The 21,173-nt window shown below is 40.7% G+C and overlaps 2 protein-coding genes across 2 annotated transcripts in view; one reads left to right on the forward strand and one right to left on the reverse strand.

The window, feature by feature from the left end:
- Positions 1-1,449: 1,449 nt before the first annotated feature.
- DEGS1 (delta 4-desaturase, sphingolipid 1) lies at positions 1,450-7,261 on the forward strand. The gene is made up of 3 exons (XM_065631786.1): positions 1,450-1,585; positions 2,462-3,204; positions 5,385-7,261. The coding sequence occupies exons 1-3, from the start codon at positions 1,504-1,506 to the stop codon at positions 5,529-5,531; spliced, it is 972 nt and encodes a 323-aa protein (XP_065487858.1). The 5' UTR covers positions 1,450-1,503; the 3' UTR covers positions 5,532-7,261.
- Positions 7,262-12,849: 5,588 nt separating this feature from the next.
- Positions 12,850-21,173, reverse strand: part of NVL (nuclear VCP like) — a 42,777-nt gene continuing 34,453 nt past the window's right edge. The window contains exons 21-23 of the mRNA XM_065631234.1: positions 20,367-20,455; positions 14,889-14,959; positions 12,850-13,095 (exon numbers count right to left, since the gene is read on the reverse strand). Of these exons, the coding sequence (XP_065487306.1) occupies positions 13,051-13,095; positions 14,889-14,959; positions 20,367-20,455 (205 nt within the window). The 3' untranslated portion in view covers positions 12,850-13,050. The remainder of the gene's footprint in view (positions 13,096-14,888; positions 14,960-20,366; positions 20,456-21,173) is intronic.

Consider the following 21,173-nt stretch of genomic DNA (forward strand, 5'->3'; position numbering starts at 1 on the left):
AATATTCATAAAGCTGTTATGTTATAGATCCTGTGCTTCATCCATTACTTTAAAGACATTTTCAAGTAGGCATTATATTTCACCTACATATGCACAGCTGCATGTGGGGGCTTTTAGCAGCTGGTATGTGTTACCCTTTTTTATTCATTGTTACTAATACACTTTAAGGGATGCATCATAAACCTTGAGATATTCATATTACATTAATAAGGTATGTTTTACATTGTGATGACTTCCTGTGTTGCTTTTAGCACTATTATTGCTTTAGATTATTCTAATTTGAGTGGATTTATGGACAACTAAAATTCCAAGCAAGCAGTCATTCAACTTCCACATAAAGTAAGCTTTGTAACTGAACTGCCCACAGTCAATACTATGAGAGAAACGGATGCAGGGACAGATTAAATGGAGTTTAGTTCTTATAGAGGAGTTTGTCAAAAATATCTTCCCACAAAACCGAAGAAAATTGAGACCTTTGCACAGGCATTTCGAGTTGTAGTTAAATATCTTTAGGCGGCTTAGAGAAATTTAGGTTTTGGACAAATGAGAGCTAGTCCTCACAATCATTCATCTCTTACCTTTGGAAAAGAAAAAAGTGCTTTTTAGAGAGCTGCTGTAAGGTGCTGTTTCTGTTTCCAGCCTGAAGAAAGCAGGTCGGCCGGGACTGCCCGGCCATCGCGGCGGCTTCTGGGCGGCTGTCCCGGCAACTGAGAGGAGCAGAATCCTCACAGGCAGCTAAACCGGTATAAACATCACTCAGGGCAGCAGGGGAGGCGGGGCGGGTGAACTCCAAGCCGGTGAGGCTTCACCCGCCCAGCTTCTTGGGGGCCAGTTTGTCCACGGTGAACGGTGAAGGGGTTTCGGCTTCCCCCGGCGCGGGGATGCTCCCTCGGGCAGGGCCCGCGTTACCAGCCGCGAGTTTTCTCTCCCTCCTTAGTTACACATGCGGCGTTATCAAAGGCACCCCCAGCGCGGCTCCTTCCCCCCCGCGCTCCGCTCCGCTGAGGCGGCAGCGCCTCGTGGCCCCTGGGGAACCCCTGCGGCCGCCAAGGCGGCGCGGGGCGGCTGAGCGCCGGCCGCAGGCCGCGGTGGGATGAGTCAGTGCCTCCGCCTCCAGAGGGAAGGTCGGGGAGCCGCAGCCCGCCCGGGCAGGGCAGCGGGACCGCTCCCCTGAAGCGGGGGACACATGGGCTCCCCCGCGCCTCCCCGGCCCGGCCGCCACCGCCGCACCCCTGCGCGGCAGCACTACCCCCTCAGGCGGCGGCTTCGCCGGGCACCTCACCCCGCCCCGCCCCACCAGGCTCTGGCTGACGGGGGCGGGACCTGTCAGTCCTGACAGCCGACAGCAGCCAATGGGCAGAGAGGACGGGGGTGGGCGGAACGCTTGCCGCGCCGCCTCCGCGTCGATATAAAGTTCGGTGCTGGGGGGTGCCGTGCGTCGGCCCGTGCGGAGCGAAGTGAAGGGTGGGGCGGGCGGTTTGGGGGGGTCGTCGCGCTGCCGGGATGGGTAACACCGTCGCCAGAGAGGATTTCGAGTGGGTGTACACGGACCAGCCTCACGCCGACCGCCGCAAGGAGATCTTGGGTGAGGAGGGGGCGGCGGTGCCGCTAGCTGCGCGGTGCTGGGGACACAGACCCCACAAAATGGCCGCCCGCGCCGGGGGGCCCGTCTCTTAGCACCAGCCGTTAACGGCGACCGCGGCCAAGCCGGGCTGGGCCCGCGTGAGGGGAGCGGCGCTGGCCGCGGCCGTGGGGGTGGGAGCCGCCGCCTTGGCGGCGCTGGCGCGGGGGGGGACGGGAAGGAGCGTGGCGGGGAGGGGGTGACTCGTCCTCTGCGGGGGCGCAGCCCGAGCTGCTCCAGGCGCGGAGCGGGCCGCCCGCGCTGCCATTTTGAGGTACGAAGCGAGCGCTGAGCAGCCGCGGGGCGGGCGGCCGTGTCGGAGGTTCGGTTCCCGCTCCCCGCCCGCCGCCGCTGCGCCCTTCCTGCGGGCAGAAGGGAGCCGGATAACTGATAAGGTGTCAGCCGGCCCTTATCAATTGATGGTGTGTCGTACGGAGAGGTGATGGCGGCACCCAGCATTGGTGGTAAGTAAGCGCGGTTTTAAGTAAGACAGCTGAATGGCAGCGGAGCTTACTCAAGCGCTTCTGAATTGCTGGTGGGTTGTCAGTTCAAAGCCGTTTCCTTCCTGGGCAGGCTGGAGGTGGTTCTGGTGCTTGCCACGTACGTGCCTAATTGCTGAGCAACGCAAAAAAATGCTAAAATGATTTAATCCTGAAGGATTAATTATAGCCATAAACGTCACAAGTGGAAAGGTGGTGCATTTTCATTGCCTTTGTAGACAGATCCTAATTGGGAGGAAAGGAAGAAATGATGACATCTGCTTTTGTAATGTAATTGGGATAGTCGGCTGTGAGGAGAGCTGCTAAATAATTCCTTTTTGGTCTAATTTTTTCTATCTAGCTAAACATCCAGAGATAAAAGCCTTGATGAAGCCAGACTACAACTTGATCTGGGTGGTTGTGCTGATGGTTCTTGCACAATTGACTGCCTTTTATCTGGTTAAAGACTTGGACTGGAAATGGGTCATCTTCTGGGCATATGTTTTTGGGAGCTGTATTAGCCACTCCATGACTCTGGCTATTCACGAGATCTCTCACAATAGTGCCTTTGGCAACAGCAAAGCCATGTGGAATCGGTGGTTTGGAATATTTGCCAACCTCCCTCTTGGTCTCCCATACTCCATATCCTTCAAGAGATACCACATGGATCATCATCGTTACTTAGGAGGTGATGGAATTGATGTGGACATTCCGACCAACTTTGAAGGCTGGTTTTTCTGCACCCGTTTTAGGAAGTTCATATGGATTGTTCTTCAGCCCCTTTTCTATGCGATTAGACCTCTCTGCATCAATCCCAAGCCCATTACTCGACTTGAAATAATCAATTTATTGGCTCAGCTTTCCTTTGATGTGGTGATATATTATTTATGGGGAGTCAAATCCATCTTTTACATGCTTGCTGGTTCAATACTTGGACTTGGGTTGCACCCAATTTCAGGACACTTCATAGCTGAACATTACATGTTTTTAAAAGGACATGAAACTTATTCCTACTATGGGCCACTTAATTTGCTCACTTTTAATGTTGGTTATCACAATGAACATCATGACTTCCCCAATATTCCTGGCAAGAGCCTTCCACTGGTAAGTTTACTTCCAAGGTTATTACTTATTTTCTTAAAATAAGTGCTACTTTAACTGAAGTCAGGTAGAACACTGATAGATAGAGGAATAGAGGTTGGGAGATTTAAAAAAAAAAAAACCTCTAGAACAATTTCTGAGTTGAGTAATGAAAGGTAATTACTTACTATTTTAGTGGTACCTTGAAAAAGCTTCCAATGTGCTGGCTGCTCAAGCCCCTTCTGTGAAAGGAGAGGGGAGGAAACATGTCTTGTGCTTTGCAGTAACTTTAGTTTTCTGTAATTAGAACCAGCCTTTTCGTTTCTTCAGTTTGTAAGTATGCAGAAAACTAGTTAAGAAGTTGAAAATACCTTCAGAGATTTGTTTGCTCTCTGAAATCTTAAGGACAGTATTGTAATGCATGCTTATCCCTTAGTCTGTTCTATCATTGATGTTCTCTGGTGGGGAAAAGAGAGTTTGAGGTACTGCTAATGTTTGTTGTACTGTTGACAAATATTTAACAGCTTTATAAGTTTGGAGCAGCTCAGTTTCCTCTAGTAAGAGAACCTTTGAACCCTAAATAAGAATCAGCTGTACACTGACAGAATTAAAGCTTCAAAGCGAAGACTTCGACCTGTCACCTCTGTGTGAGTAGCAGAGGTGAATTTTCAAACTAGCTTCTGCCCAGTTCAACCTTTGCTGGTTTATTTTAAGCACGCGCTTAATTCTCATTATATATGTTTCCCAGTTGGAACATGGGAACGCAGCCTTCCAGGGTTACACCTACAATTTGCCTTCAGTGAAAGGTGGCTTTCATTAGGCACTAAATTTGCAATTTGACAGCAGCTCTGGTGTTGGTCTTGTAGCTTTACTGCACTTGCTGATAGCAAGACCTTGTAAGCGTGTGCCTCTGGTGGAGTCTAAACTTGATTGTTATTTCTGTTGTCAGTGGTGGAACTGTAAATAAAAGAACTACTCCAGCACTTCTTCAGCAGGGCAGTTAAATTCTGTAATTGGTTTGTTGAGACTTTGTTTTTGTGTGTTTTGTGGTTTTGTGTTTGGAGTTTTGTTTTAGAAGACAGATGATTTATCTTACTCAGAGGTTTCACCTTTCAAATACAGCTGATGTTTTAACCCAACTTCAATACCTAGGTCTGTGCTGTGAAACCAGCATTTCACTTCTTGCAGCAGTACTTAAGTTGTAAATAGGGAACAATTTTTTTCAATTATTTAATTGCAGAGGTAAATACCCAGCTCTGCTGTAGGGCTGTTAACGCACAGCTCTGCTAAGAAAACAAAGCTTTATTTTAGAACAGTGTAGCTAATGCGATTGGGCTGGACTCTGCTATGCTGTGTGCTAAAACATCACTGAAGTACTGAACACTTGATTCCAGCTGGGGTACTGGTGAGCTGGGAATAATTACTGTTGACTAAAAGTATCCTGGCTAGATGCACTATTCTATAGGTGTGATGGCAGATTAACATGACTTTTAGCTCCAAACCAAGCATGCAAATATCTTGGGTTGGTTTGTTGCTTATACAGATCAATATTCTGTCAAGCTATGGAATTTAGTGAAAAATCAGTTTTATTCTCTTCAGGTTTTTTAAGCCTTTAGGTGGTTTGCCTTAAATATTGGTAAGGAGATCTAACTGAAACTCTAGCTCTTCGTTTAAAACGGTGGCCTAGTCAGTACATCTGAAAATGGAGTTCTTGGAAGCAGTTTATATTAATTCTTTAATGTCTGTCTTCAGAAACAAGGTGTTTCTCAGAAATAAGATGTTTTTTCTGAGTGCTGAAGTTTGAAACTAAATGTAAAAATAGCTGTGTTAAACATCGCATCCTAGTACTTACAACATTCTTCTTAGTGATATTCTTATACCTATGAGTCAGCACTGAACTGAGTCACCCTCTTCCACAAGCAACCAGACCGCTTGGTTTGGTGAGCCACATCACAGTGGACAGCGTGTTAGCAGACTTTGTTCTGCTGAGCTTCAGTGTAAAAGTTTCACATGAAGTTTACTTAACCAGGGAGTTGCTTTTTCCTTCAAGAAATTTTCACACTGTCACAAGTAGCCTTTCATGTAGAATCTAACATCCAAAAATGGAACTTTTAGTGCTCTGCATTAAGTTACGGGTTGAGGATTGTAAAGTTGTAAGGCTTGGTGGTAATATAAATAGTAAATAAACCTTATCTCCTCTTTAGGTGAAGAAAATAGCAGCTGAATACTATGACAACCTGCCACAATACAACTCTTGGATAAAAGTACTGTATGACTTTGTGATGGATGACACAATCAGCCCATATTCACGCATGAAAAGGCACTTAAAGGGTGAAGTGCAGCAAGATTAAACTTCTGGCAACCAAAAAACTTTGAAATGTCTGCTTGCTTTAAAGTGACTGGTATAAGGCCTCTTGCTAAATGTGTTCACCAGTGTCCTGTATTAAGATCTACTGCAACATAGCAATGCATCCCTAAAGATTTTGTAGCAGACTCCTACCAGCTGTAACATTCCTCACAGTCCTCAAATTCATTGGTTTAATGTGTATATGTTTGCCTAAGGATCAGTGTTATATGCATAATGCTAAATCACTTTGTTACAGAATTTACCTTGGCAAGTGTTAAATCTATATAAAATATCTGGCTTTTAATGTTTTAAAAGTTCTCAATGTGTAGTACGCTGCCCACAACATGCTGTTTAGATGATTGTAGTGTTAAAATGGTATACTTACCTGTTACTTCTAAATAACCTGATCTGTTAACTTAAACCTTCTGTTGAACCCGTTTCCTAATGTACGGGTGGAAGAATGAAATTTGCACAGAAATGTTAAGTCTGCTTTTGTTTAAATATGTAACATGTCATTTGAAGCATTGCTTTGAAGTTGTATCTTTTCTACTGAAAGTACCTTAAAGGAGCAATCTGTCAGAATGAAACTGGTGTCTTTGAGATGGCTGGTGTGACTTCCTTGTAAAAGGTGGGGAATTCAAGGGTATTGCCAACTTTGTGGGTCCCCACCTACTGCTTCTTGTGTTAGCATATAGCCTGAGCAGCTCACATTTAGAATCGTAATTGTGTAAGCCATTAGGTAACTCAATATATTAACAGATTAGGGTGTTTTGTGGGTTTTTTTACTGGAAAAATCTCTTTACAGTTTGGTGTTTTTTCTGATCTGCAAAGAAAAATGATTAGGCTTGTCCTAATTGGTTCTGCTGTTACTATGGTTTTAAATGCTTGGTCTATAAACATTTACACTCATTTGGAAATTTGGCTTGTATGGAAAACTAAATCAATTGAAGCAGGTACTGTTCTGGCAAACAAGGCTGCAACCACTGACAACTTTACCAAGTGTATTTGTCATTTGTGTACACAGAAGTGTTGCTAAATGATATATTTTTTTTCTCTGAACCACCAGTACCCTACATAAGCACTTGTCTGTCTTACATATTAAAATGTGGTGAGAGCACTGCCAGTGATATCAAATTTCCTGCCTAAGAAGGCTTTTAAATTGGTAACAGAATGGATGGACTTGCTGAACACTGAAGAGTCTCTACATACCTCAGGACTGTAAGTATATTTGCCTTCTCTCATCTAATGCATGATGGCTTTAAGCTGTCAAAGATGGATATGAATCACCCTTAAATCTCAAATGGTGATCCCGTGGTATGTTCTGATCTGATGAAGGTGGGAGTCTTAGCTGCTGTCCACACTGCTCTGCTGTAAGTAACTTAATTTTTAGATGCCTTCAACTATTTTTTTTTTGTTTTTTAAGAAGCTGAGTGCTTGACAATGCATTTGTACTTAACCCTCGCTTGATTGTGGTCCTAGTTTTAATGTGCTTTAAGTGTGGGCCCTCAGGTGTGGTTAAGCAATAGAAATGGTATGAAAGTATGCAAACAACTTACAAAGTGACTTTATGATGATGCTGATAACATGCTAGCTGGCCAGCTTATTGCTCAGGGTAGAGTGTAATATCAAAAGATACTTTATCTAGTATTTTTACATGTAATTAAAAAGCAAAGATTAAAGTAATATTGGGTGAATTTCTGACTGGTCTTCTTATGCTGAAGGACTTAAGCTTTAGAGAAATCTGGTATTTTTAAAGCAGATGCAAGACCTGTTCTACTGAGTGGTGGTATAGGTGGACTGTAAAGAGTCGCTACCTTTCTACTCAGAAGAAAACCGACTTTGAAAGACTTGAATAGGCTTTTCAAGTTGCCAAACAATTTCTCTTTAAGGTACTTCTGCATGACTCTTAAAGAGGTGACATGTGGAGTTAAACATCTTTGATTGCTTACTATAGCTGGATGAAGGATGGAAAGTGTCTTGAAAAAGTTTTATGGCTAAAAGCCGAAGCTAAGAAATTCAGTTACCTTAGATGAACACTTAACCAGAGTTTAGAGTAAAAATTTTATAGTTGGGCTTAGTTACCTACTTCATTGAATCACTAATGTCCCTTACTGTCCTCCCAATGGGTAGTACAAGTGTAAATTCCTTTTGAACAGGACTGAAGTTGCTGTCTCTCTTGTTAAAATTCTAAGTGTTGCTTTAAGGTGTTCTATGATCTTTCCTTCCAGCTGTGATTATAAATACACTCTTTTCATGTTAAGAGCTGCAGAATAGTGAGGGGATTCTGAGGGAGATGTGGCTTGCCATAATCTGCTGCTGCCCTGCGTACTGGAGAACACTTAATGGATGAGCTTAATCTGAGTCAGACTTCAGTTTGGGTCTGAACCATGGTCTGGTACTTGTAAGCATTGGTAACTACCATTCTTAGGCATATAATTCTCCTGTGATACACAAGAGGCCTTGGCATCTTGACTTCAGTAGTAGGGATTTTGCCAGAAGCAAATAATCTAAAAGCTAACCTACATTGCAGGATAGCTTCATCCCCAAAGAAGAGTTAGAAGCATTTCTGAACTACTGGTAAAAGGAATTAAGACCAGATGGACTACTTACTTGTGTTTGATGTATTCTAAATGAATAACTAGTTTTCTCTGGTCATATTTATAATGTGGTGTTTAGTCCAAAGGCATGGCACAGAAATAAAAACAATTTGAGAAAATAGATGAACCATCTAGTTATTGGCTTTAAGGAATTAAACAATCTGCATTAATACTATTAAAATATATCTGGCAGAAACATGTCAGTATAATTTTAGAAATATTTCTATCTGAAGGTTGGAGGGAGCTTTGACTAACCACTGAAGAACAAATTAAACCTGAAGAGCATTAAGAGCCCTGACAGTCAGCTTTTAAAGTCTATTCAGATGGAATGAGTTAACTTGGTCCTTTCTACCTGCTTGTTAGGGTTTGTTCCTTTCTGTGCAGCTAAAGCATATTGTTTGTCACTTTGGCAAACTTCTCCTTTATGTGAAATCAGCCCAGAGTTTAACTGTCAAACCACAGCTGACTTGGACAGCTGTGTTAAACATGTCACCAGAGTATTTTAGCTGCAGTTAAATTGTGCAGTGCCCTGAATCCCCTTTGGGGCTTTCAGAATGATTTATAGTTTTCACAATAAACTGCCTTGCATGGCTTTCAGCACCCCCTGCCCTAATTACTTTAAGCTGTTTAAATGGAATAAATAATGCACCCTGCAATCTGATCACACCAGGCATGAGTTTTCCCACAAGACAGGTGTGGGTATATTCCTCTTTCAAAATGCCCCTGGCATTCTTGTTTTGCTGTTGAACCTGTCTGTTCCACAGCAGTGGCCAATTAACATTGTTCAATGTGTGCCTCTTTCTGGCAACAGAGCTCCATTTTTTCTGATCTGGGGTGAGACTTCCTGCCTGGAACCAGTGGTCAGTTGAAAAGTAGTTCAGACTTTGTTCTGTGTCTCAACATTCATCTGGTCAAGCCTTTAAATGTAGCCAGCAAGCATATAACATCCTTGCAGTCCACGGATGGTGAGAAATGCATCTGTTCTAGGGAAGTGGACACTTAAATAATGAGCTCTGCCTCCTTGGCATGCATTCTTGTATTAACTTCTCCTGTGGCATGCTACTTCATTTAAAGCTGTTTACTCCTTATTTAATGATGAGGTTCAACAACCAGTTATGTCAATACTATAGACTGCAGACTGCTGTGCTAATCCTGTTGGACAAAGAGCAGAAAGGTCACTTCCAGGTAGTGATCTTGCATGATCAGTGGTCTAAGACACAGCTTTTGGAAAGTGTGCTCCTCTGTCATTTGAAAGATCCTCAAAAGACTCAAGGCAAAGCAAGTTCTGTTGTTCTGACTTGCACATTTCAAAGCACAGCAGCCACTGCTGGGTCTGCCAAGACGGTTTCTGCAAAGTCCTAGGAAAACAGTCTTGATAAATAGGTGTGTCTAGATCATGTAGATATGCCTTCAGTATAGCAACCTGCAACTTCATGTACACAATTCTCTATCAATCAAATACCCTATTTCACAATCAAGCCTGCAGTGGTATACAAGACTTTAGCGAGGACAAAAATCTTGAAAAACTTTCCTATTGAGACAAAAATGAAGACAGATTTCTTTTTTTTTTTTTCTTTTTTCCTGCTGATGTTTCCCTGCATTATCTCTGCCCCCTACCTATGCTTAAGTTAGCATCTAATGTGCTCTGGGATAGAATCATGATTGTGATTGAGATAATGTGGCTAGCCTCAGGAAGAGGGAGAGAAGAATGGCCTGATGAACAATCTCCTGAACTTGTCACAACAGCAACGAGATGACTAGAGGGAAAACCTCCTGCAGGCATATCTGCTAGGAGGGGTGTATGCAGAACAAAGTAGTGGTCTCTTTTCCATGAAAAGGCTTGTTCCTTCAAGCAATTCCTATTTGCTGTGTACAAGTACCAGGGATCTTACATTTTATTTCTTATCAAGTTGTTGGTTGTGTATGTGGGTGGTGGTTTTGGTTGTGTGTTTTTTTGTTTTTTTCCGGTGGTACTATAGCCTAAACAGAAAAAAAGCAGCAGTGTGGGTGCAGCACTTTCTTACGCGACCAGTTGAATAGAGTTCAGTTGCCCACCCTTGTCTGCTCCTCATTGCACATGTAGCCTAGACAAGGTCAGCAAACGGAATACAGACACTTGACTGATGGGGCTTTTTCTGCCTTCCAACTTCAGATTTTTCTTGTAAAACCAAACCCTCTTGCAACCCACTTCTTCCACTATCACATTTTAAGGAGAATGATCATCAGATGCTTTGTATGTTAGATGTTTTTTTTGTGTTAGAACTCTTGATAAGACTATTTTGTTATTAGTACTTTGATAGTACTTTATTAGTACTTTGATTAGTACTGTTATTACAACTACTCAAATAGTATTTTCTCCTTACTCTTGTCTTGCAAGTCCTGCCTTGCTTGCTTTCTTCATATATACACAGGAACAATACCATTGTAAGAGGAAAAGAAAATTCTTAGGTGAATATGTTGGGGCTTGCAGGACTTTACTTGTTCATAAGCTCATGAACTACAGCTATCCTTAAGTATGTCAGCAGGATTTTCCTCTATATATCAAAGGAGAAATCATTCATGTGGTTATTTTCTACTGTAAAGAGCGGCTTGTTTGCCAGGTTGTGTGTTTTGTTTTTTTTTTTCTTCTCCTGAGAAAACATGACAAATATTTCTAGATTGTGTCACTGAAGTTCTATCACAGATGTTTCTTTTTATTCCTGATCAAATTTTTCTGTATAATTTGTTTTGAAACTAGTGCATGCGACAGGCAAGTGAAAACAGTGCCGGCCTTTAGAATGATGATAGCTAAAGGCAAAATGGCTGAGAGTTTCGAAATGGGTATTTGAGGCAGCATTTGCTGCTCTCATGGGGCTTGGTTTTTTTTTCATTGGTCAACTCTAAATACTAAAGCAACTTGAGTGTGTTATTGCACTAAAAGGGTTCACAGCTTACTGTGACATAGTTGTAGCTTCCTATAAAGCAAAAACCTTTTATTTAATAAAGGTGGTAAAAAAAGCCCTCAAAACTGTGAAGTTGTAGAGCTAAAATAGGAAAAAGTTTGTAATGTAGGTGGTTCTCTTACAGCTCTGTACATGATATCTAGTTAAGGGCCTGTTTTTAACTGATATGTACTAATTGCATTTCCTCACAGTAATGAACACGCACAATGAAACTACTCTGAAAAAAATGATGATACTTCATCCTGGGTTTCTGGGAATCACAGTAATTCCTGAAGCTCCCACCCTGATTTACAATTACAAGCAGATAAATCATCATCTGCTTTATACACAGGGACTTCATTTGTTAGTCATGTGGGCCATAATTTGAGTGACTGAGTCTCAGGCTTTGCTAGAAGAGGGAGGGAATATCCTACTGTCTTGTGCAAAAATCACAGTGGTGTCAGTATTTTTAACTGTGGTGATGAGTTATTTGTGATAGCCTTCCACATTTACTTTTGTGAAAAATGTGTGAGATCTTTTGTCAGATGGCAATTCAGAAGAATGTAAGATCTAAGGCACTGTTCTCTCTCAAGGCAAGGTCAGTCTTAAAGTTAGATCAGGTTGTTCAGGGTCACATCTAGCAAAGTATGGCAATTTATTTAAATGAATTATGATTTGAGTAGGAGATTAAATGATCATCTCCTTAAATGTTAAAGTAAGTAGGGGAGGGATGCTTAAAGAATAAATGTTGCTTACAAAAACTGTTTTTTACATGGAAACTTCATTACTTCAAAAATAATTTAAAGTTTGATGTTATCCAACTTAAAAGACCTGCTGTGAAATTTGCCAGCAGAAAAAAAATGTATTTCCTTTTCTGATCCTTGACTGATGGTTACAGTGCTTTTAGGAAGAATAGGACTGATGAAAGGTAGGAACTGAGATTAAAGAACTTCTTAGAATAACAACAGTGGTAAAAAAAATCTATGCATGTTTGTAGGTTTCAGAAATTACTTGCTTGGTATCTGCCACATTTCAGTGTTTTAACTCAGATACTTCCCAGTTTGCTCATGCTGAAAGTTATGACCCTCTTTCAAAGCTGGAATTTCTTGTACTGGCAGGGAAGAAAAACAAACAAAACCAAACCCAACCAACCAAAAAAATAACCCAAACCACACACACACACAAAACCAAAACAACAACAAACAACTGGAGGCTCTTGGCTTGTTTCTTAAACCAGTAACATTTTCTTGATTTAAGAAACTGAAATTTTTTGTGGTTGCAGATTTGGCTTTGTAAAATAGAAAAAATTAAGAACTAGCTCATTAGATATCTCTTAGTGTTTCAAATGTTTCTTAGCTGTTAAATCATAATACCAAGTGCTTCTCAGATTTCCAGACTTGACTCTCTCCTAGGTAGCTTCAAGACAGCTTACCATCTGTGGATGGTTTCTCTTGATAAGGTGAGGGGAAGCTGTTAGAAGCTCCAAGAACCTGAGCTGCCAGAATCATAATGTGTCACTGTGTTTGGGAAAGGTGTGAGTGCTGGTGTGATAACATACAGTGCAGCACTTCTCAAGTTCACTTTCATGGCTCTGTTCTCCCTGGGATTCTTCCAGAGTCCTTCTTGAAAACACAGCTGTTTTATTTTCATTTATGGTTGGTAACAGCTGTGTAAACACTTTGAAGGGTTAGTCTCTCTGAGTGACTTCTGATTAAAGGCACTAAATACATCAATGTTATTAGCTCTTTAGCACTAAAAGCATTAATTTTTAAAACTTAAATAGTGATAAGCAGGAAGTGTGTATTATATCTTTTATTTTGCAAATAGTTAAATTCAGGATGGTTTAGAGCAGCAAGTTACGATGACTTTTCTTCAGGTACAGTTTAAAAAGTTGAGAGAGATTTAGCACAGCTTCTTTCCAACTTGTCTCTTGAAATCAGGCACAGGTATTACAAAACTCTCCACCAATGCAGAATAAGTCACTTCTGGGAATTGTCCAAGTGTATCACCTGCATAGTGACTGATGCAGTTCTTCATATATTATTTGATCCTAACAGTGCCAAAATAAGAGGAAAAAATAATTCAGACAATGGCAAAAAATCATGCAATGTTTAGAACTGACTTTGCATGTTATTAATGAAGTGAAACAAACCAGCTATATGAACCACTAGTTATACTTTAAAACATTTACAAACAAAAGCCTAAACAAGGCAAAACTCCCACTATACTGGCTCATAAAGGAGGTTTCTCCAGTGATAGTCACCAATTATATGTAATTAACGGAACCCTTCGGCAGAGGTCTTACACTTCATATTGCCGTGCCAGGTACAGATCGCAGCCTTACCGAGAGGATAACTACACTCTTTACCAGGGGAGCTGCTCAACTGACACATCTAATCCTGCCAAAATGAACACACAAGATCTTTTGATCGTCTAACTTATTTAACTGGGACTGTTTCTTAATCCCTTTCACTAGTCACTCAAAATGACAACTTTGAGGAACAGAATGTTAGAGATGTTAACTCCCACTGAAATAATGGGCTTCAGAAGGTGGTGTCTGTCTGTAGCTTTAAGAACAACTTATTTTGGTTTGTCTTGAGTCAACCAATTAAACCAAAAGCAAATAAACTGAGCTCAGAGATGTATATAGGAGGGAAGAGTTAGAAGCACTAAATTGGCGAGATGGAGCTTTTTGTATTTTCCAGTATTCACAGCAAGGTCTGTGGAGAGCTTTTTCAGATCGGATTTGTCCAGCAGATAGGAAGTAGCATCTGGAAATGGGAGAGTAGTATCTTGCAATCCAAAAATATTTCAAAATACCTAACTGAAACATAGGGCTCAGAGACATGATATTTTGGCTGCCTTTGAGATGCAGAATGATATTTCTGGTTAACTCTAAGAACCAGGACTGTGTCCTAACACTTAACAGTGATTGCTACGTTGTAGACTTTTAAAAGTTTTTGTGGCTGATGCTTCTGAACTGTTTGCTTAGTGATTAGCAAAGGGGAAGAAAACAACAACCAACACCATCTTTAAAGGGTCTTGGACTCAAAGGTCACCTTTACATTTTAGAAAAGGTCACTGACCATCAACATACACTAATAATGACAGGAAATAGTTAACTAGTTAACTTCTCTCCGGGTAGTGTTCAAAGGTAGTATATTAATGTATTTTGGCTGCGGTACACTCTTGGCAACATATACAGAGGTATACACAAAATCTCTGCAGCAATAACAATTCCAATATATCTTCTCAATTTAATTAATTAAAATGCCAGAATAGCTTTCCTTTCAGTCATTAAAAAGAACAGACCATGAGGAAACCTTTTAAACAAACTTCATTGACAAATGCAAAATAGTGAAAAGATTGATAAGAAATAACTAAGATGATACAGTGTGTTTTACATCCTTTCTCAAAATTACGTATTTTGCACATTAGCAGAAATGGTTGAGCACCTTTGGGTGCCACATCCATCTAGGGAGGAAGAAAGGTGGTGGCAAGGTGTGGTGCACTTTAAAGGCCTTTACATTTAACTGAAAATTGCACAGAAATAAGAGGTTAGGACCAGGTCCAATACCTCATCTGGGAATGTCAATGATAAGCCCAGGGTGCTGTACTAAAAGATCACCTTGACAGCACGGTGATCCATCTCCATGCAAGGCAACATCTGCAGCTGGAAAGGGAGGCTTCAATTTCTGACCCCATAAAAATCAGGTTTGTTTAATGCAGAAACAGGTAGTGCCAGTCTGAAATACATGCAGGTATTCCCACCAGTCTCCAGCACACACAATAGTATCCTCGCCAGGGGACTAATGCATCTTACATACTTGAAGCTTATCTTACCTTTTTTGATACTGAAGATTTCACTTTCCTAAAAGCTTCTTCAAAGTGTTGACGGGAAATCTTGATTTCTCCTTAAAGAACAAAGCACAATAAATTACTAATATTGCAGGCAAGTGACAATCAAGTGATTGTTGCATGTTATTTCACGGCAGCATTCATGAAATCCGACTGCATGTGCTAGTCACTTGGATAAGATCTAATTCAGCAGCGTTAGGAACACCTGAACTCTCATATTTTATGTAGCCTCCTATGATCTTAGGCAAGTTCTTAATCCTTCCATCCTTTGCACCAAAGAATACTTACATGTTTCAGAAAGTTATTTTAGGTATTAGTGTTTCCACCTGCAGATTGAGAATTTCATTCTCAAAGATGCCGAGTTAACAACTCCAGTTGGAATTCAAGTCCCTTAACTGTCCTGGAAGTGAATGCCTCAAATCCTGCTGCTTCCAGTTCTGGGCTTTATTTTCTGTACACATTTAATATGAAGCTCCCCTACAGAGTCCTATTTAGTAAGTACCTAGAAAACATATTATTAGCATTCCAGTTCTACTACAGGATGCTTCAATCCCTAAATAACTAATTTCATGTAATTGCCTTGTTTGGCATTACCCAGAAGTGACGAAAGCTTTCACTTTTACAACTCCCTGTGTTTAAGTTCATGCAAATTGCCTTTTTGACCTTAATACAGCTATCCACAGTAATTATTCCTAATCATAATCTTTTGAACAGGTTTTTTAGTATGCTAAAACATAAGCATACCTCAAATAAATAATGGATTCCTCTGTTCTCCCAAGCAACTGCCTTGTTTAATCTAGATTTAAGAATCCCAAGCTACTACTGCTACCCAGATTCACTACAATGCTAACATTATGCATAGGTATCGCATATGACAGAGGTACAAAAAGTACGTCTTTAAAGTCAAATTGGTGCATTTTTTAATGTTTTTAATTAAGACAATTCTTGCTTCCACAGAGAGGTGCTGCCACTACCTTTGCATACATCTTTTTAACGTGAAATGGGATGTGCCAACATGAAAAAACTGTTAAGATTCCTCATGAATATATTTGGAGTTTAACAAAAATGTTCGAGTTTAACAAAAATCTTTTGCTGGTAGAGCAACAGACTACATAGCAGATGGATGGGACTAAAGATAAGAACTTATTTAACATATAAAACAGAACAGCGAATAGTCAACAACTATTATTACTTGCTTTAAAAGTACAGATGAAGGTTCAAGTTCACAGAACTAAATATACAACCTTGCTGCTCTTTCTCATCTCAGTTCTCTGAATTCAAGATTCCCATTACCATATAAGATTACACCAGTATAAATGAAGATGTACATTTAAAATAGCAGCCTTTTAACTTATTTCCCCAAGGAAACACTATTTCTAGTAAGAAAAAGAAATTTAACATTGTTCTTTCATGGAAGCCAGATTACTTTTAAGACTGAGTCATCAAAACTCCGTTAAACAATAAAATTAAACTATGGGAATTTTGCTTTCACTTTTGTTATTAAGCCTGTAAATTTTTAATCAAATTGTAAAACAACATATAGCCTCAACTATAGGGAGGGAGGAAAGGGAAATGAGAAAACAGCATTAATCAGCTAGGAAGATCAGTATCGTTAAGGACGTGGTTATCAGAAAAAGTCAAGGTGAAACAGTCAATGACACTAATGTTAACAGTATTAGCTATGGCTAGATGTAAGCATACTCTTACCTACTGCTAGATAAAGTAGTTTACCTCTCACTGAAAGTACATTAGGCTGCTTCATGCTTACTGTGTGATAAAAGCAGGCGCGATGCTTGATACTGTGGAGAATTTAGCTGCCAATAATCTATACCTTGGCTACTTGCATTAACAGTTTGCCTTCATTTCAAATGACAAAACCATTTAGTCTGAATAAGTAGGTATGAATGCTTTATTATTTAAAACAACTTATATTGGTAAGTTAATGATAAAATAATTAAGTATATCAACAGGTATAACCTTTTAAAAGTAGGACTAAGTACTTAAAACACCAATTTTGTTTTCCCCCTATTATATTTACATAGATGAGTGAAGGATAGCTGGTTCCCTTTCCTCTTAATTTGAAAATATCAATGAGGATCAGATCTAGCTTTTCAAATTCAACTGCAAAGACAAAAAGCTTTAATTAATCTTACTTGTTAAATCACACTCAACTGCTGTAACAAGCAGTCTCATAGACTCTTTGCTTAAGAAGATCAGCTTTAGAGACCATGCAGGTGATGCAGGGCCACTGGCTATCTTTTTTAAAAAAAATAATATACCAAAAAAGACACTTGGGGATAAGGTCACAGTTTAGAAGGTCAATAAGTTCTCGTCATTTGTCTTTGCAGCTGAAAGTGTCAAAAGATTCTCATACCCTATATATTCTTTGTAACTAGATCTATTCGAAATAAAGGAAGTATTAAAATAAACAGGTCAGTTAGGATGTTAACAGTAAGTCACCAGGACTGGATATTCACCCAGCAGTTCTGAGGAACTTGTCTATGAAACTGCAGAACTGCTGGCTAAATCGTGTGACTTGTTACAGCCACCCGAGGGCTGGTGAACTCCGAAGACTTGCAGGAAAGATCCTTTGGTGGACTGAAAGCTGAAGAAATGATATGAAATACAGCGTAAGGCTTATTGGCCACTTTTGAGGATAGGAAACAGACAGCAGTAGGGTCCCACTCGGGCATTGGTGCTGAAATCAGTTTTATGCAGCATCTTTATCAGGGGTTTGGAAAAGGGGGCAAGAAGTGGAAACTCCAAGTTTGCAAATGATATTGAACACTTCTGGGCAGTGAAATGCTGGGCCAATGATGAGGAACTCCAGAGGGACCCCAGAACTGCACTTCTGCCCAATCTTCATCAGGATTCCCCTTTTCTTCCCCCAGACAAACTGCAATATCTGGCAGCTCCCAGAGCACAGTGACCAACCTGATCAGCTCTCCTAGGACTGTTCAAGATGGAAGTAGAATTTACGGATTCTTATAAGAAATATCACAAAAAGGATACCTTTCCATTTCACTATTAAAAAGTCCCTTCAAACAAACCACTCCTGAGTGTTAAAAAAACTCACACCCCTTGAATTTATCCCAGAGGGAAAATATGAGGTATAACAAGAAACTTGCGACAGAGTTATTACAGAACAGAAAGGAGCAGCCCTGATCTCAGCCAGGTGATTTCGAAGTACTGACTGATGAGGACACACGGCACCCACCGACAGGCACGTACAGCACGTGGGAGAGGAGTCGGTTGTGTTGTGCATGTCCTGTGCTAACACTGAAGGGAGAAATTCCTTGGTCTGTACACACACTGCCCTTACGAAGGTGTAAATGAACAAGGTCTCAACTCAGAAACCACCGTACGCGCTTGGATACCAGCCAGGGCTGACACCATGGAAATCCAAACCCAAGGACATCCCCAACAAGCTGTTGCTATAAATGTGCAGATCACACTAGGTATATATTATGGGAGCTGCTGGCTGCCAACACATGCGTACAATAAGCGCTCCGGCTGCAATCCTAAAAAAATGCTAAGGCTGAATTCAAGTGATGAACATCTTTGAATAAAGCCTGCTGTATTATGGATCATTACAAAAGCAAACAGGATAATTTCTGAAATTTCCATCTCAATTCAAGAGCTTTCTGCACCTACAGCAGGCAAAATGGGTAACCAAGTTGTGAGACAGTGAAGGTTTTTATAATTTGTTTATTTTTCCCCCCTCTAAATTAATGTCCTAGTTACCTTGAAACAAGAAATACAAGCACCCTGCTCTGTTAACCTACTGTTGTTAAAAACCAGATGAGACTGGATATGTACTAGATCAAAAAGAATGATTCAACGCCATTAAAATTTCAGTGTGGTTCTTAGAAATCAGAGGCGTAATTAAAACCTAATATATTTTCCAAGGACACAGTCTCAAAAAATCACAATTCCTTCTTAGCTTTGCATTTTGACTTAAGGGTAAAATAAAAAAGTTACTTGGAAAAAATCTAGATAAACACATGTTTCATATAAAAGAGATTACATTTCCAGTTACATTTTTCCTATCTGCACAGAAAAAATAATTTGAAAACCAGGAAAATATGGCTTAAAACAAAAGTGCAGATATATGGAGAGGTCAGATGTGTTGGCAGTTGCACATCCCCCTCTCAGAACTGGGGCCTTCAATGGGGCAGCTAATGGCTCTCTTTGTGGAGACCCAGAGTCGGTGGGCAGGGTCGTCAGCAGAGGAGGGGCCAAGAGCGCCCACAGCCCAGAGAAACTGAGAAGTTTCTTGAATGCCCACACTCGGGGGGCGGGGAGAAGCCGAGAAGCTTCTGGAATGCCCACAGCCAGATCTGATCAGACTATAAATGGGGTTCCCGCCGGAGACCCGCTTTGTGTGGTCTTCTCGGAGCTGCGGGTCTGCCGTGCTGCCGGAGTCCCTCTCCTTAGACGGAGAAGCCGTCTAAGGTAACCTCCCGGGATGGGGAGCGCCTCACCTCCGCGTGTGGGTGAGTGATAAATTACTGAATATATGCTTTAATAAGTCCTTGCCTGGTAGGCGAGTGTAACTTCCTTGCCTGGGACACACGAGTGTAAATTCCTTGCCTGGAACAGGCAAGTGTTTATTTCTTATGGGCAAAACGGGGCAGAGAGGGCTCTGGTTTTGTTTTCTTTTGAGTGCATGTATGCACGCTGTGGATCCTCATTATTCTTATTTTGCTGCACCCCAAATAATCTCTTAACCTAATATCTGAACCTGTATCTTATTTTATCGGAGTGCTAACTAATTGTATAAACCCCGTTTCTAATCGGTTTATTGGCGGTACTTTTCCAGCCAGAATAAAGTTTGGTTTGGACCTTGTTGTCCGCCTAAACTTATTTTGGGGTGCCTCCATAACAGCAGACATTGTACTTGAAACAATGTATAGGTCCCTGTTCAAGTCCTGGCAAGAGCCACTGGTGACCTAAACACCTAAGATCAAAAATGGCACTTGGGTTTTAGTAGCACCATTACTGCTTGCTGCGTGTGTCCAGTTACACAATATAATTGTGTGCCAAAGGTATGGGATCAGTATGTGTGCAGTTACAACTTTGCTCAAATCTGCAAATAAGTCAGTATAATTAGTCTTCAATAGTTAGGTGAAAATTTGGCAAAGATGTGTTCAGTCTAGTATATAAATTGTCAGTTTATACTACCATTTCACATAAACTTTAAGGTTACAAGGTTCAATTATTTTAGAAAAACAATTTATGCCGAACCTCCAAGCATAACCATTTCTTTCTGTACTTTTCCCTATATCTACTTCAAAGATGCTTACGTGTTCTTGAAACAAATCTGACTTCCTTTTTGTTTGGCTCAGAAGTCATCCATCATTTTTTTGAACATGTGCACCTTTATGCTTGTCTTGAACTACCATCAATACTTTACATTCCATTAATCTTCTCACTGTTAAGAATTGTGTAAAGCTTTCTTACCTTTCTTACTTTTAGTATTCTGCAGGGCCATGTCCTGTCTCAAGGCGCAAATTGAAGCCTCACGCACTAGAGCGGAAAGGTCTGCCCCTCTACAGGAACAAACAGAATAGGGTATTTTAGGATAAATTTCTCTTGTCTTTTGCTGATGGCACATACAAAGGTAAGACACTACAAATGATGGTAAGAGACTGGTTGTGCTGTCATAAAGGTTCATCTTAACAAGAACACTGGAAGAAGTCCAAGGACTACCCAGTGCTGCAACATTTATTACGGAGTGACATTCTCCAGATTTTAGCCACAGATTAGGATCAAATAATGAGCAGTAAGGGAAGAGGCAAAAACCCACCCAGCGTCCTTGAAAATGTCAAAGGATTAATATTGTGCCAATTGGTGGGAACATGATATATTTTTTGGTATCAGTTTTATGAAAGATTCAAATGGAATCACCCATTATTGCCTTGCTCAAACAGTTAACAGTTCAACAGCTCAAACAGATCAACAGTTAACATGCTTTTAAAATAACAGTATCCACAAAACATGGTCAGACCAGTCTTTCTAAATACGTGTTTCCAGTTACCAGCTGTTGAACTTTTCACAAGCCTTCAAACTGGTGCAAGTCACTGAATCTAAGAAAAATTACACAATTAACTCCCCATGCTTCATATGGGGATGCTACGAATACCGCTGTATTTAAAAAACAAAACCAAAAACCAACCAAAACCCCACACCACAAACAAACAAAAAAACCCAAACAAATGAAACCCCAGACTCAAACATTACATAACAAAGAAACCCCAAAACCACTCC

Source organism: Caloenas nicobarica, chromosome 3 (assembly GCF_036013445.1).
Source record: "Caloenas nicobarica isolate bCalNic1 chromosome 3, bCalNic1.hap1, whole genome shotgun sequence".
Classification (NCBI taxonomy): Eukaryota; Metazoa; Chordata; class Aves; order Columbiformes; family Columbidae; genus Caloenas; species Caloenas nicobarica.

Bases quoted from the DNA above. Each gene is read 5' to 3' on its own strand.
- DEGS1 (XM_065631786.1), top strand. From the start codon at position 1,504: ATGGGTAACACCGTCGCCAGAGAGGATTTCGAGTGGGTGTACACGGAC. The intron at 1,586-2,461 runs GTGAGGAGGGGG...TTTTCTATCTAG, and splicing joins CCGCCGCAAGGAGATCTTGG to CTAAACATCCAGAGATAAAA. The intron at 3,205-5,384 runs GTAAGTTTACTT...TCTCCTCTTTAG, and splicing joins CTGGCAAGAGCCTTCCACTG to GTGAAGAAAATAGCAGCTGA.